The sequence below is a fragment of the Aythya fuligula genome, chromosome 6, assembly GCF_009819795.1.
Source record: "Aythya fuligula isolate bAytFul2 chromosome 6, bAytFul2.pri, whole genome shotgun sequence".
NCBI classification, from domain to species: Eukaryota; Metazoa; Chordata; class Aves; order Anseriformes; family Anatidae; genus Aythya; species Aythya fuligula.
Genome location: NC_045564.1, coordinates 34,130,168 through 34,148,237, shown reverse-complemented (window position 1 = coordinate 34,148,237; position 18,070 = coordinate 34,130,168). Strand labels below are relative to the sequence as shown.

General features: G+C 32.9%; 1 protein-coding gene across 1 annotated transcript in view; it reads left to right on the top strand.

Moving 5' to 3' along the window:
- Positions 1-18,070, top strand: part of LRP1B (LDL receptor related protein 1B) — a 501,801-nt gene that overhangs the window by 350,345 nt on the left and 133,386 nt on the right. The window contains 2 exon segments of the mRNA XM_032190067.1: positions 10,889-11,078; positions 11,644-11,848. Coding sequence (XP_032045958.1) covers positions 10,889-11,078; positions 11,644-11,848 — 395 coding nt within the window.

Below are 18,070 nucleotides of genomic sequence, written 5' to 3'. Positions count from 1 at the left end.
GCAGGAAAGACATCAAAACAAACAAACAAAAACAACAGTGTAGCATGTGCACAGTATGCCATTCCTTAACACCTTTATTTTTATGCAGCATAGGTTTGGGGAGTGAATTCTTTCATAACTTCTAACTTTATTTCCTTTGGTCATTCAGTTAGTAGTGACTTTTTCTTTCTTTTTTTTTGATAAGTAACTGGATGGAGTTGGGCCTGACTGCTGACCTGTAAAAATTCCCTGTTTTCTTGGCAGTGATGTCTCACAAATAAATATTATTTTGATTGAGGAATTATTTAACCACTTGGTATTGCTCATGATTTTGTTACTATAGCATCATGTAGAGTTTTATCCAGTCTGTGGAGATTTTTAAAATTAACATCATTATAGCAATATCTGTTTTAAGTATGTTGTGACAAGACTACTTTCTTTATCATGTGTTTTGATCTCAGTCTTTCCTTCCAAAAAGGAAAGGATGCCAGATGGTACATTTCCTTTTCTTTTCTTAATCTTCCACATTTTAGTTGTGAAGATCACCCTTGCAGCTCACTTTAGACAAGTTAGACTGCTTCTGTGACTTAAACTGGATATACATTTGTGTGTTTTGTATCCTGTAAAAGCTTCAGGAACCTGTTAAGGCAAACTGTATTTTTACAGTTCCAAGAAACAGAATCCCAAGTGCCTTTTTTCTTCATAAATCATGAGAACCTTTGTGACTTTCCTGTTGTTTGTTGTCGATGGTAGTTCTGTATGAAACAAAACACAAAGGGATTATATTTGGAAAATACATTTTGATACATACTTTTTCTGTTCTTCCAGTTTGAAGAATCATGCAGGATTTACTCTGCAAAAAGGACTATTTTTTCACTTTGTGTAAGCATTCTGGAGTTTTTGATTATGAGAAGCAGTGACTTGGAAATCATATCCTAACTCATTTAATATTCTAGGAGGGGTCTAGAGAGATTACGTACACTTTGAAAGTTTGTCTTCTAATTTTATCTAATTTTAAGCCCCAATATACTACAGGCATTGTAGGATATTGAAGAAGACGTTAAATACAAGAATCAGTATGTTCGCTTGGCCATCACTGAACAGGTGTTTAAATCCCTACCTGAACCAGACATCCCAGCTTTTGCCATTCTGTTGAAGAATTTGTTACTGAAAACCTAGGTTAAAATGAGGTAATGGAACATTAAACAGAAAAGAATAGCATTCACTAGCAGTTAAATGCATAAGGTTACATTAGGACATATTTGGAAATGTGAGTTGTTTAAATTGCTGCAAGTTATCAGTCTCATTTGGGACAGTATGGTTTACTCTCATCTCAAAGGGAGCCTGGAGAGCATTCTGCTCTTATTTTTCTTTGTTGTTGAACACTTCTAGGTGGAACAACACCATTATTTCAAACTTCTGAATGTTTCTGTAATATTCAAACTAGAAGCCATTTCATATACACTCTGATAAAAGTATATGAAGTACTTTCAATCTTTATAGGTCTAAATAGACTTATCTTCCATCTAAATGTAATTTTAGAGTAGATTGAAATGACTGAAAATGTTTCAACAGAAACAAACATCTGTTTAATATAAGAGATTTTTAATATTTCATGCGTATCCCCTTCTTATACCACATCTCCCACTGGCTGTTGTTTATTTTGTCGACTGATAAATAGCCTGCTGACTTTCTTATTAGTGACGTGATTATCTGAATAGAATTTTTTTCTACATTGGATGGGAGGTCTCAGCTTGACCTAGAGAAAGCCAGTGGAAGATATTATATTATTCCCAAGGTAGATTCTTCACGGTTTGGGTGGAACAAACAGCTAATTGGAGCCTTAATTCATTTAAAATTATGAAGATGGGTTGTATCCTAAACTTTTTGTTTCCTGTTAGGAAACATTATTATCACCATGGATTGAGCCATTAGGCCAAAAATACGTAATATTGAACAGGATGAACCTTGTTTTATCCTTCTATGATATTCATGATTAAGCCCTAATTCCCAAACCATCTGCCAACCTTTTCTTCTTTACTTTGGTATCCCTCCTTCTCTGTCTGCCTAGAAGTAAAATGCTATTAACAGCATCCATGTCCCTTCTTCCTTCTCTGATGAACATGAAACTGTGGGTCTGTAAGTCTGAAGAAGTCTAAACTTTCTATCAAGTGAGAACTGAGAGAAGACAAACTCAAACCAGTTCTCTGATGAACCATCTCTGTGAACTGTCTTCCATCCCACTACAAATGCAAATTAAGATTAACTTTAGAGAGTAAGTTGCATGCTATTTGATGACTAACTTGCATTCAGGAGCAAGAAGTTGCCTCAGAATTTCTGGAGGCAAAACTGAGGACAACATAGAAGTGTGGTGTGGTCATAGGAACAACTCTGTGGACATGCCCTATGAGCTTAGATGAAGAGGCCATGCCGACTCCTATGTCTTTTGACAGAGTGAGCCACATGCACCTCTGAGGCTGCAGACCTACTGTGTTGCTGTGGTAAGACTACACACGTACAATTGTCGTAATGTTAAATATCCTTCTTTCAAGATTGCCAGGTTTATTTCTGTCATGTAGAATAAGGTTCAATCTGTCAATGGTGTTAGAAAAATTTTCTTAAGAAAGTACACAGTCCAGTGACATACCTGTATATTTGGAAAGTGGTCTCTTAATGTGTACAGTGCAAAATTCAAAGCTTAAAGTTTCAAAGCTTATGTTTACACAAGGAATACTTTCTGAAATAAGAGCCTGAGCTGCTAAGCTAATAATGCAGTTTCCTTTTTTTATCATAGGTATAGGTTTGAGTCAATTTATTCATTAACCAACATCTGCCTCAGGGTATCTATAGAAGAGTGCAGCATTCAAGTAGGCTTAATATAGTGGTACAACACTAAAAAGAAAATAAAAGAATTGGAAATTGAAGGAGAGAGGAAAGGGGAGTACAGGCAAAACAAAGCAATCAGAAATGGGAAGAAGTATTAAGATGAGATATTGTTGGTGAGCCATTTCTTTCCTAACTATGTAAACAATTACACTAAGACATTTTTGCCAGTGTAATATCCTTCATGGTGAGAAAGGAAGTGTTACGTGAAAAAAAGACTGCTTCTGTTTTGAACTTCAGGCACTAGTGTCTATAGAAGGCAAAAATTTATTCACTGCTAACATAAAGTGTCAGATCCTGTGATGTATTGTAAGGCTTTTTACAGTCTGAATCTTTTAAAGGTGTTCCAATGTGTGCTACTATTCTTGCTAACTAAATGGCTCCAATTTAACTGTCAAAAAGGCATTTATATTCCCATTTCTCTTACAGAGCATTAAATTTGGTACATTGTATGAGGTCCCTTTCGTTGTTGAGCTTTCTTCTCCACAAGAAATTTTTAATCTGTTAAAGATAAATACTTTAATATAGTTGCTTTTAGTTCTGTAAACAAATTGCATTTATTTTAATTGTATATGGTATAGTTTCAGTGATGTTCACTTTTTAACAAGGTAAAAATGATAGACCATTGTTAAACCTAAGACATTAAGTAGTAAAAGCTAAAATTATTATTACAACTGCTACCTTGTTAGAAAAAATAAAATGTCTGGTTTATCAATACATTTTGGTTTTGTATGTGGTGGTATATTATGATTAATGGGTAGAATTTACAATCTGTACAGTAAATAAGTATATAGTTAGATAACATTTACTAACTTTATACTTATCAGTTATTATTCTAGGCATATATACTTTTGCACATTCCATGGGTTGTTTAGTTATTCCTACTATGAAACTGAAATGTGTTTAAGATGGGAACTAACATACACTGATCTTTCAGTTCGCTAGCATTCACATCCTCAGTATTTGGGAAAGGTGCTTTTGCCTCCTAAACTGGAGATGATTCATAAAGAATTAACAGTTTGTAACTGCTTCAACTTTCCATGTTGCTTTTAAATTTTTACTGTTTTAAATTTGCTGATGTTTTTACATCAGCAGCTGTGGCAAAATGTCCCATGAACACTGTATGATTTGCTGACTGATCCTCTGAGTCTTTCCTTCCAGTATCTCTGTCCTGTTTACATTATCAGCACTCCATAGCTTATAAAACCCTATTAGTGAGCATTCAAGTGTTTGTTAAGTGTTGATGGGTGATCAGCTTTTAAATGTCCAGCTTCACGTACCTTGTCCAGCTCCAAACTGGAGTTTACCACTGCCATCCCAGAGATGCATTTAATCAATATCTAATGCACTTCATTGCACAGAAATATCCTCCCTCTATCATTACTTTTCCATTGGTTGGTTAGTTCACACAATAAAAATCTATCGTGTTTTCAGTTGGCTGACTAGTTCATCTAAGTATGATTAAAGTCATCAACTGCATGTTACGTTCATGGTCTTTTCCATGCTTAATTAGAATGACTCCTTGCCTGAGCAGTTTCATCAGGTGTTTTGTGTAGACCTTCATGAGTTTGCTGATTGACTAGGCTATAAACATCCTACTACTTGGGTATCTGCCTGCCATTCATGCCATACTTATTTCACATGTACAGTGATTGCACATAATATTTTATACATCTTCATGGATGCAGACTAAGTCAATGTTATAAATCCAGAAAGATACTTACCTATTAGTTTCTTTTTGCCACATATTTAAGAAGTGTTCTGTGAATAGTTATCACACAGAGACTGAATTTTCACTTGTTAGAAAGTCACTGAACTTTTTAGAATCTGAGATTCCAGTATTCTACTTTCTGAAAAAATGAGGGTGTTTTTTTGCCCTCCCCCCCCACACCAAGATTCCAAAATGATTTTATTTCTCTTAAGTTCATTCACAGCAAATGTTCATCTTTCATGCTTACTGCAGTCAGTTAGTCAGTTTGAAGGAATAGAGAGCTTATATCCACGGAGCTGTTTTTTCTATCCTCTACTTAAGGTAGTTCTTGCCTGCAAGAACCCAAAGCCTCTGTTTATATTATCTTATTGCATCTTTAATGTCTAGTACTGTACCGCATGATTTTATACTTAACAGATATAGAAAAATGGTGATTTGTGGTATAATTTTGGCAAACTTTACATGTGCACTAAAATTATATTTATAGGCTAAACAGGATAATGAGTTAATTGAACTGTTGCAATACAGAGTTGTCATATTTGATATTTAAGGTTTCTGTTACAATATAACATACTGTGTGCTTGTTATATATATGATTGATGTCAGAAACAATTAATAAATTAAATCAGTCTCTAATTTTTGAGTCAAATATAACTTATCTTGATTTATTTTTTCTTTGTTTTGTTTTAACAGCTTGTTGACAGTTCTTGCTTATCAGCTTTGCTAAAGAAAAGGAGTGTGTAAGAATATGAAATTAAATGAAAAATGTAGTTGAACTGGTGCAGTCAAAACTAAGAAAGTTTTGACTGTAAACTTCCTAGAAAATTTTAAAACTTGCAGAAGATAGATCAAAATCTAGGAGACAGTGAAATAGTATATACATTACCGAAAGTCAGTGGCTAGAACTATTGGATAATTTAAACTTTACACCCTTAAGTATTTATTTTGTATTTGCAGTAATGAGGGAGCTCTAATCTGAGTTCTTCAGTTATTGATTTGTTGCTTGTCTTTTCCCTGGGAAAGTCAGATGAAGATCAGCATGACAATATTTATAGGCCGCATCTCATCTGTGGTATGCAATCCATCTTCGTTAAGTTCAGTAAAAGTGATAGATAGCATTTGGCAACATAATGATGTGATCGCTCTACCATTGCCTTTGTAAATCATAAGCTGTTGCATTCTCTTGTGTAGATATTTAATCAGTTATACACCCCATTGCTGATTTAATTCAGAATGTCAGTGGCAGGTGAATAATGTGAGTATTTGTATATTAATATCATATTGTATTAATGTTCCTTTCATTTAAGTATGCTATTCATGTGAAAATCATAAACTGTTGCTTCATGCCTAGAATAAATTTAATCAGTGCTGTAGGCATCTAATGCCATCAGTGTTTTAATTCAATATGTCAGTGAAACAAATGTGTTTCTTTTCATTTCCAGTTTCTTTATGCTATACTAATTCAGAATATTGTATGATGCTATGAAAATATGAGTCTGAGAGTAAACAAATCACTAATTTTCATCCTGTCAGTAGATTTGGGATTGAATCCCCCAATTGTAGCACAAAATAGGATGAGAACATATTTCCCTTATTTTTTAAAGTAACTGAATATCTGATGATATAGTAACTGCAACAACAACAAAATCCCTATGTAGTCTAGGGTATCCCTTAAGGAGTAAGAATTAAGTAAACGCAAAATAATTTCAGTGCAAAATGGTAATGATGTGACACTAGAATTCAGTTGCTTTGGAGTCTCCTCTAGTGACCTTGCTTTGGCAATATGAAGTTGATAAAAGATTTAGTTTTGAGGAGGGGGATCTGAAGATTGCAAGAGGACCATTTTGAGGGCCACTTCTGTCCTTAGTTGGTACCTGCTTTTAATTACACTTAATTTTTGTGACACTTTAAAATAATTTATATGCATGTTATGTTTCTTGACTACCATGTGTAAAACAACGTATTTTTAACCAACAAACAATGTAAAAACAAACAAACAACCAAAAATCCTAGTTATATTGAAGATTTTTCTACATGATGTACTGAATAATTCATCCTGTTCATACTCAATGTTAATAAGAACAAAAGTAGTTTTGTTTTCCATTGTAAGAATTTATCTAATTCTTGGATGACTTTAGCACTTACTGTCTGGTCCTTATGTCACTGACTTTAAAACCACTTTCCTTACAGATTTGTGGTTTTTAAAAAGTATTAAATGATTATCTTTTGTTTCGGTGGAGTTCTCAATTTCATAAGTGAGCAACATGATCAAAAAAGTTTGTTGAAAAATAAAGGAGAATTCTTGGTATTACTTCTTCAGGATTTTTATTTCCAGTGGAACTAAACATATGCACTTGGTATATGTTTTCAGCAGACAATATTTAGTTAGCATTTAATTCTTGTCTTACAGATAGTGTTCATATAGTGTTTTTTCTTTTCTTTTTTCTTTCTAACTGACTTTTCTTTCTGACTAAGCATATATTTTAGTCAAAGTGATTTTGTGGTGTTTAAGAAAACCTCATCATCCACTCACAGGTCACCTGAGCTGTTTAATAGTTTCACATTTAGGTTGCTCAAAGGTGAGATCAGTCTATAAGGAGACCTTAAAGGAGATCTTTAAGGAGATCTTTAAAAGATCACAAATACTTCAGGTAGTTCCTGAAATTCTTTTTATGAAAACACATTTCCATAACTGAATATCACAGAATCACAGGAAGGGACCTCGAAAGATCATCAGGTCCAACCCCCCTGCCAAAGCAGGTTCCTTAGAGCAGGCTGCCCAGGTAGGCATCCAGACGGGCTTTAAATATCTCCAGAGAAGGAGACTCCACAACCTTCCTGGGCAGCCTGTTCCAGTGCTCCATCACCCTCACCGTGAAGAAGTTCTTTCAGATATTTGATTTTGGGCATCCTTTACAGCCTGACTCTAAGCAATAACCTTTCAGATTACTTTTTTTCTCTTAAGTCTAAGACTTTGAAATTCTCTTAATCTTAGAGATTTATTGTATTTTTATTAGCTTTCAAATTTTTCTTTTAGAATTGTTGCTGTTGTTCTCTCTTAAATAGTGTTTTTATTGATTACTTTGTTGAAGTTCTTGTCCATTCAGAACATGCGTATATTGCAAGGTTTTTCAAAACAGAACATTTAGTTTTTTAATTCAAACAAGAGGAATATTTATTTTTCATCTGTATGCTAAATGTTTCTCCATATATGGCAAAATTGTCCATGACTCTTAAAATTTAGAAGTGACCGTTTCATTTTTCACAATATTCATACTGTAGGAATATATTACACACCCTGATCTGGAGTTGCAGTTTGATGTATTTGTCCAATTTAATAATGTTAATGATTATACAAGAACATGATTTCTGTAGAAAAATAAGGACCTCTTAAGCATAGAAATTACAAGTAAACCCACATATATCTTCTATTTCAAGACCATTTTAATCATTTTAGTTGTGGCAGGAACATCACTATCCTTTTTCTAGTACAGAACAGTCTTAGTCTATGTTGTACAAACAGGTTGCTTTTGAATCTCTTGACAGGTACAGACAAGTAACAAAGCTGAAGTTGACAGAAATTCAAAAGGTTACATGAGGGAAATGTGTTGTTGTTTGTTTGGTTTGGTTTGTTGTTATTTTCTGATAGGTGCCTTTCGATTGCTGCATGATTTGCTGCAAATCTTCGTTAAATCTTCACCTAAAGGTTATGTCTTTATCCACCAAGCAAAAGGCTTGGTTTAATTTTTCGAAAAAATTCCATAATTAAGGAAATTAAGGAAACATTCAACTTGCACAGATATGAAAGGGTAAAAAAAAAAAAAAAAAAAAAGGATAAATGCTCTGATGGTTTGTTCATGATAAGTAATATGCAGAATTGGTCAGAAAATGTCAGTATAGTATACAGAACTGGCAATGGCAAATTGGAAGAATTCAACATAAGTGAAATGGAAATTAATAGATTAAATTAGAATTGTTTTCATGGTTCTATATTTTTAACATTTATCATTTTTCCTAAAATTTCTTTTAATTTCACAGTTTAATCGAAGGTTTGCAAAAATCGACCAAGAAGTGTATCAGTACCTATATCTCAGATTTCTGCCCTGGAAATAATCCTGGATCCAGACCAGGGTGCAAAATGGTTCACGTACACAGTGCTTGGCCTAGTGCCTTAACGATGTTTTAGACAATCCCAAGTTTCCATTTAATCCTATCTTGTGTTTCTCTTGCTCTGAGAAATTATTATTGTTAGGATTTCATCTGTTTCATGTTGCCTAAAATACTGTGCTGGCCATGTCAGCCCTAAGAGTAATATTTTAATGTTACGTTGTCAGGAATATTTTTTGCATGTCCTGAAGTATGGTGTGAGAAAGTTATGGTGTGTTTGAGAAGTACAGATTTCAGTGGTTGGGAGGTCTGTGGACAAAAGGAACGAAGTCTGGCATTGTACTTTTTATACTTCCTGCAGTGTTGTTTCAGCAGCATATTTTTTTTGCCAGAACCATGCCAGAGTACATTTCAGGAGGAATTAGTTGTTTCATTCATTCCTGGCATAAAGTAATATGCATGTGGTGTGGGAGCTCATGGTTGCAATATCCAAGAATGAAGCAACTAGCTTTCTTAATTTATCATACAGAAAGATGATACCAGAAACTATGTAAACCATAGCTGATTATAAGCCAGCATTCAGGCATGTTCTAACTGGTTTTAAAGTACTAAAGTACTTGCACATCTCTGTCCTGTTGTTTGAAAGAACTACCTCTCTTTGATTTCAAATTGTGATGTATATTAAAAAATAAAAAAAAGTAAAAAATAAGGAAAGAAGCATTCATTTGCTATATCTCAATATGTTTTCATGCTTAAAATTAAAAACAAATGAATATGAATTTTCTCTTAAAGAAATACTTGTAACCCGTTAATCTTTGTCACATCCAGAATTCTTATCTAAAAGGTAACCTTTACAATGGTCAGAATAATTTTTTGTAATTTTCAAGTTGCCTTCAATGCCAGTTTAAAACTCATTCACTTTCTTGAGTTACTTTAAGTGAACTAAATATATTTTATTCATTAATTCCCCTTCATAGGTAGGGATAGCTTTTCTACATATATTCACCTCCATTTAAGGAGTGTCATCCAATTTATTTCTTCTGTCCTTTCTTCTTTAAGTAATTTGCTGTGACTTCTCTACAGTTAAATCATGAAAATGTAATCAGGAGATCTCCAAATGCAAAGAAAGAGAAATCTAAAATACTGATTAATTATTTACTTCATAGTTTTAATTTAGTGTTAGCAATTTTGGTGTGATTAAACTTTTGGTGTGATTTGGGGACTTTCTGTTCTGTTTGTATGAATTGCATGGTAAAAATTACATCTTCCTGAAAGCTGAGTGTAAATCAGCATAATGTAATCCTTATTATATTTTTAGGTTTTGTCTTCTATAGTTCATTAATAGCTGTATGAACCTTCTGGTCTAAAATTGTTTCTAACAAAATAATAAGTGAAGTAATCAACATGCATTTCTGTGGTAATTCAAAAATAATGGTAGGAAATAATTACTAATTCTCACAGTCTGTCACTTTTATACATTGAAATCAGATGCAATTTATCTTTTCTGGATGTTAAATATATGTTTTAGCTGCTTATTAATATTTGCTTTTGTTTCTAACGCATTTTTTATGTAGAAAGAAAGAGTGTGGTATTGTGGCTTACTAAAACAGTGTATTGATGCTACAACATTCAAAGCTGGTCTTTTTTCAATGTGTTTCAGATGTTTTATAAAAGCCTACTCATATAACAGTAACAGGACATTTTGATCCCTATTAATGTAATGTGTATATCTGTTACAAAATACATCCAAAGATAAGGTGAAATAGTACAAGTAATTAGTAAAAACATGCCAAGACTTCTCTTAAATGAAGACCAAACTTGTAACTAATTTACTGCCATCTTGAATAAAAGCTTATTATTTCTAATGTATTTGCTGGAGACACTGTAGTGAAAATATTATTTCAACAAGTGCTAGCATTGACAAATACAGTACAAGGATATTAAGAGTGATCTTGCTCCCCATATTTTTCAATATTTTTTAACTTTGGTTCCATGAAAAAACAACAACAACAACAAACAAACAAACAAAAACAACACAGGTGGAAGGTGGAAGTATAAAGGAATTGATGATACCGATGATAACTGAAAGGAATAATAGGCTGAATTCTGTGATTCTCCCAACTCTGAGATTTTGCAGGATCAACTTAAATAAGAAAAGGTCTCTTTAAAAGGAGTTTTATTTGCTCTTTCTGTAACCATGTTTTCCAGATGTTGGGTCAGTGGAGGGACTTGCTTATCATAGAGCTTGGGACACTCTGTATTGGACCAGTTCAACCACATCCTCAATCACAAGACACACCGTTGACCAGAGACGTCGAGGAGCATTCAACCGGGAAGCAGTAATAACAATGTCTGAAGATGATCATCCACATGTGTTAGCTCTAGATGAATGTCAAAAGTATGTATGATGATGATGATGCTTTTACCAGATTTTGATTTTTAACTAATGTCAAGAAAACAGCATGACCTTTTTCATTTCTTTATTTCACAGTCATCTCATACAGCTGAACCCTATGAAGGTTTAGTGGATTTCTTGTTTTACAAGACAAACTTTAGTATAATTTTTTTAAAGCAATCACAGAATGAAGCTACAAGATTTTGTATGTTTTTATGTTTCAGATCAAATATTGATTGCATTTTCATGGTACATTAAAAATCCAAGCTGATTTCAAGAAATTTCAGCTAATGCAAATGGGCAGTCTCACTTCCCCTACCACCACTTTCGATGAGTGTATAAATTACATCCATATCTCATTCCACAACATTTTGTCTACCATTGTTCAACATCAGCCAGGAGCCTGATGTGCCCACTGTAGAACATACCAAGGTCACTTGATTCCCTATTATCCCTCTTTTACATACAAGTCCTTTGGCATGTATTTTTTCTGTTGTTCATTCCATAAAGAGAATTAAATTATAAAATGTATCTTATGGTTTTCTTTATTATTTTGATTTTAATACAGCTTAATGTTTTGGACTAACTGGAATGAGCAGCTCCCAAGCATCATGAGATCTACTCTCTCAGGCAAGAATGCACAGGTTATCATTAGTACAGATATTCTGACACCTAATGGACTCACCATTGATCATAGGGCGGAGAAACTTTACTTTTCAGATGGCAGCTTGGGAAAAATAGAGAGGTGTGAATATGATGGATCACAAAGATATGTAAGTAAAACATAAATCACAAATATATTCACTGCAAATCTGTTAGTTTGCATTTGTTACCATCTTTAAAGTGAACAAAATGTTACAAAAATAATGTTTCTTCTACTATTAGTTGTATATTATATCTTAAACTGAAAAAAAAATCTGACCTAGAAGTAGTGCTTTATTACCTTGGCACATTCCAATTTGTGAAATTCTGAATATGCAGACCATTACCAATATCTCTACATTGATATTGGTTCTGAAGCACCACTGCACTAAAAAATCTGTATAAACTTGGAAAATGGTGGGGAAAAATGTAGAAATCAGTAGAAGACATAGAGAGATATTCTACTTTTCATAGGAGAATTATAATTTTTCTTTGTGTGTAAAGCTTTGCTGAAATCACCAGAATTTCTCTTGTGTAATGCTTATGAGTGTGTTACTCTACAAATCTCATTTCCTACTTTTCTAAATCTCAATTTTAAAGTATGTTTGTACTCCTTTACTCTTCTATCATCATACATTTTGGTGCTGGAGTGCTCAGTTAGCTTATGTTTTGGTTGGAATATATTAAAGGTAGTTGGTCTGTGTTCACAACATACTTGCATGTTTAGTTCTACATTTCTGATATTTCATGAGGCCTTCCATTCAGGGAACTTGTACCTCCCAAAGTCCACAATAAAGTAAATGAAGAACATGTCACTAAACACCTTGTTTAGCTTCTTAGTAGTAAAATTGAAAATAATAATATTTTCTGGGCTTTAAATGTTTTGCTAGAAAATACCCATTTCTAGAGCGGATATTCTTTTGCATTTCTTCTAGATCAACAGGAATTCTTACATCATTTTCTTATGCTTTATTTATTTTTTCCTGTTAGATTTGACTTTTTTTCCTATATATTTTGGCTACATTTTTACTTTTTGGTCCATACCTCTGTCTTGTACTGCTCCTTTTTTCTGTTTTCCTTTGGTATTTAGTTTTGCTTTTCTGATCCTGCACAGGATAGAACAAAATATGCATTGCAAACATGAAATGGGAGATAATGTCGTTTAATTGCAGAAACCATTACTAAAATTCCACCTTTTCATCAAAACCTCTGGCTTTCAGTTTGCATCAGCAAGACAAACTAGTCATTTAATTCTTTCAGGCATTGATTGTTGACACTTCTACCTCTTCTAGTCTATCATCTCTTCATTTGGCTTTCTGCACTTTTAACTCTCCTTCTCTGTTACATTAAACAAAAAAGCTCCTAAAAGTAGTAAGATTTGCAGTTACAAGTTACAACAGCATGCTGAAAGCTTTTTTGGGAGCTGTAGTGGGTGACTTATACAAAGCTATACTATAGCTATCGCTGTCATCCAACACCAATACCTGTTTTGGGAGAATCAACGCCATTGTCAGAAATGCTGATCTGAGTTTTCACGTGTGATGGCACACAACGTGTTATGACAGGCAAACAATTTTTCAGGATATAACAACTAACACAGTCAACTAGGGTATTTATCTTTTCATGCTTAGTATGTACAGCTATTTGCCTTTTCTTAATGTTATAAATAATGTAAAGTATGGGAGCTAGATAATACAAGAAATATAGTCATACCTTCAGAATATGGTTTATTTTCGAAACCTCAAGACCATGGTTCCAAAATCAGTGTCAAACTGCAAAGAATTTAAAAACCGATTGCAATCTGTATCAAGAAACATATAGACAGCAAAATACTTAATCAGATCCACCATACACATGTCCCACCATACCTGTTACCTCGGAATAAAATTCAGGAAAACACGTATGAGAAAGTTACAAGGTACACATGAAACTTGAATTTCCTCAAACTTTCCAACAAAATTTTCTTTCACAGATGTTTAACTGATATATCCCTTGGAAGAACAGAGGGCAATCAGGAGCTTAAATTTTATAACAATGAGAAGTTCAGGCAGAAAATAATATATTGTCTTTTTTGACATAACTAACAAAAAGAAGGAAGGATAAATGTGGAGAAATGGAATCGTGCGTGTTTCCTGAGTTCTTTTCTTGCATTAGTTTGGTATTGTCATGTATATCATGCATCTTCATTCAGATCTTCTTAAGCTGTATTGACCTCACTGGCAGTGCTTCATCAGAGTTGCTCATCATCTCATAGATGTGTTCTTACTAAGAATGCCAGAATCAAACCATGAAATTGTATTATTGATCTGGTGAAGTATTTCTAGGGCAGAAGTGTTTTATTCTTGGTATGTTATCCAGCCTGGCAAGATATCCGGTTTCTGTAACATTAGGATGACACAAGTAAAAATCATTCCCACATTGTGGTGGTCTGAGATTTTCTAGGGTTTTTCAGCAAGGTCTTGCTCTCAGCCACCCCTAAAAATACTTTAAACCAATTACCTGTTTCCTCACTGTGTCTGCTTTGATGCTTTCTAGTTTCAGATAGGTTAACAAAGATAGCAATTGTAGGGTAGAACATGAAATGCTAATGTAATATAATGAATTTCTTTCAGGTAGCTGCTTTTTTTATTCTGCTCACCACAGTAATCTAGTACAATGAATGGATAGAACATAATTTAGCAGTATTGAGTTGTATCTTTTAAATGGAGTGTTAGAGTTCATTTAATATGTGGTTGCTGAAGTACTCTTCCAAGTTTGGAAGGTTATTTTTGTTATAGTTGTTACTTTTTCTTACTTAAACGATATGCAGTTGTTTTTTGTTTATTTTATTTTTTTTAACATTTATTGTTCTACCTTATCAGAACTTTGTTTAAAAATAAATCTGGCTATTGTCATTTTTTGACAATCCCTTTCCTTTTTTTCTTCAATTTTTGACCGTGCCTTCCATTAGATTTTACATTGTGGCACAGCCGTATTTGGTTGCTCAGTGTTGCTTTAGATATAACATTTTAGGCATGAACAGAGCTGATAAAACTGATAGCATGTTTTAGAACTTTTTTTTTTGTATCTTTGTACTTTTTTTTTTTTATCTTTTGTATCTTTGTATTTTTGATTTATTTTATTTTATTTTATTTTATTTTATTTTATTTTATTTTATTTTATTTTATTTTATTTTATTTTATTTTATTTTATTTTATTTTATTTTATTCTCATTCAATATTGTATGCCCTGTAATGTTTTACAGATCTGGAACCTACATCTATAGTTAGTGTTCTGTAAACAGAAGTCTGATTATCTTCTAACATCTATAATACAAATATTTTGTTCTCAGTTATGTTTTTGTGGGCCTACAGATGTGATTGTTAAAATGCATTTTAGAGGTTTCTCCATCTTTACTTTATCTTTCAGTAATTATAGCCTTCAATTTCTGTAAGACTTTTTTTTTATTGTATTGTATGTATTGTATTTACAGTATTTTTAGAATACTGTATTTAAGCAGTTAAGCAAAAATACTTCCGAAGTTGGTGTTCAACTTCCATTTTCAGTAACTTTTTATCATATCTGTTCCACCAGATTACTTAATACAGAAACAGATGTTAAAGGTTTTGCTGTGCATTTACAAAAAGCTTGACTTTATGATTGACATCTCAAATTACTTTCCAGACATGTCATTATATTTATTTGAAAGACAGGTGTGACTGAGGACAGTATTGTAATTTTGGTCAGTTCTTGGAAGATATTCACCATGACACCAACGTTACTTTAAGAAGTAGGTGGATAACTCAGTGAAGCAGATCAGAATTGAGATTGGCCAAGGCAGCTAAAAGAGAGATAAAGCATACAAAATATTAGCAATTATAAATGAAGACTGTCTAACTCCATTAAAATCAGAATGTGCTAAAAAGTCTTATAAAAGATTCTCACTAAGATCTGGTCAGGAGCAGTTACAAAAAGATCCAGATCCTGAACATGGTTCTGAGTTAAAGAATCACATTGCTTTATTCTCTCTATGTTAATAAATGATGAGATATGGAAATTAACCTGAACTAAAAAAAAAGGCCCACCAGAAGGCAGATGTTTTAATAAGATTGACTTGTTGTCAAGTAATAAAATAAGATTTAACCCATTCTCTGTAGAGAAACTATCTAATAAATTTCTACTGCTCTTGTGTGATTTTGTTAAACAGAACTAGAAGAAATAACAGGGCAGAAAAAAAGGTTAATATATATATATATTTTTTTTTTTCAAAACATGCTGCATCTGCCACCTAGACATTTAAGTTCATCATGTTTTGTCTCTTCTGTTCTTCTAATTATGATAGTTTATTGTTAGGTTTGGGACTTTTTAAGCAATTCATTCTTTCTGTGTTTGAAAAGCAGATGGAATTATGGATAATCTTGGAAATTAACGGTACCAGAAGTGAAATTTTGGTGGCTTTTTCAATTTTCTCTATTCAGTATTATAAATATATTAGTTGTAATGGGAATGTTCTGTTCTTGATTCTTTTCTGTTGCAAATCTAATCAAAAAGAACATATGTTTCTTGAATTTCCACATGCCTGTATTTTCGATCAGCCTATGTTGGAAGAAGTACAGAATCAATGCAAAGAGTAAAATGCCCCCTAGCTTCTAAACTTGCTAAGCTGTTTTGCCAGGGATTTCACTTAATTATCATCGGTGAGTTGCTTTATTTAAATAGTTCTGTAAATTAATGCTAAGATTGAAATTGATGAAAGAGGCCACTCATCAATAAAGTCCTCTAATGTATGGAAGCTAGATGGCTGACAGCGATGTGAGTGTTAACTTGGGTCTGTTTGCAAAATTATCTTGATGTGCAACGTTGGTAACCTGACAGAAATTAACTGAAAGAAGGAATTAATTAAAAGACAACAATAATTTATAAGGATATGGAGAATAAGATTATTTTAAAACCACATGTTCTCAGTAAATTCTAATAGAGATTGGCATACATTTAACACTAGATGAGGATTCTCATTATCGTTCATAATATTGAAAATTAGTATTGTGTAATTAATACACATGTAAAGGACCCTTGTTAAGAGTCATAATTTATAGAGATAAATACTTCCCATTTGAATGGTGCTGAAAAGTCAAAGGCAGAGTTGTAGTGGGAAAAATGTTTTATTATTCCAGGAAATTGAATCTAGATGTCCTCTCTACTAAGTGATTTCTTTGCATGATGACAAAGATTTATTTTAATATGGGATTGACCATATTACTTTTTTCTCCTGCTATCATTTAAAAAACATGGCACACATCACCCACGGGCAGGTAGGCTGAATTGTGTACCAGCTGGCTCTGCATGCACAGTACAGCCCATGTGCATATGTGCAGTCAGCATGAGTAGCTCAAATTCATAAAATGTGCTGTGTGTATGCCAATAATTATGCTCTGCGTTTCAAGCTGATTTCCATGAACTCATGCCATTATTAAAAAGGCCTTTGGGAAAGAGGAAAAAGGACACATAGGAGATGAAAAGAAAAAAAAAAAAACAAACAAACATGGTAACCTAGGTAGAGATATAGGCTGAACACTGACGGTTATTAAAAAAAAAAAAAAAAAAAAAAAAAAAAGATTTCTGTTGGGTTGTTTAAAATACTCTTTTTCAGCTTTTATCCCAGCTTACCTATGACAAGCAGAAGCTAGATATAAAATCCATCCTGGATCAGAATTGTTCCCACTTAATACGTGTAGCTAAGTCACTAATTTTCATATAGAAACATAAAAGAATAAAATGCAATAAGCATGTTTAGAATATTATTTGTTTTCATTATCTTTCAAAAATTCTAATGGAAAAATAATGAGTCCCTTCCAATAAATCTGCTGTTCAGATAAAATTAAATTTTAAACTAGAGGACAGATTACAAATGTGTGACGTTCTTCAGAACAGAAACTGTACATGTTAAATTTTTCATTCCAATAAGCAGAAAGAAAGAACATATATGAAAATATTTAAGAAGAATTGAGACAGACAAATTAAATTCATTGTATTTCTGCAGTTTTAATTCAAACTGAAACTCATAATTTCTTTCTAGGCTTTAAACTGATAATTATTATGGTGACTGAGGAGCTTTAATTTTGTGATCTTAAAACATAAAGCATTTTTTGTGTGTTGGGTTCACATTTCTAATGTCAACATAGTGACAAAGACTCCAATTCTGAAACTTACTTCTCAGTTTGATTCATAAAGACGCAATTTGTAGATGTTCAGCCTTTCTACAGTATCTCTTTTTCTCTGTTCTGTTCAGGCTATTAAGCAGGTAGTGTACTGACCAGGTATTTTTACAAGTGCATTTAGTTAAATTGTGATTTTTGACTTATGGAGTAATGAAA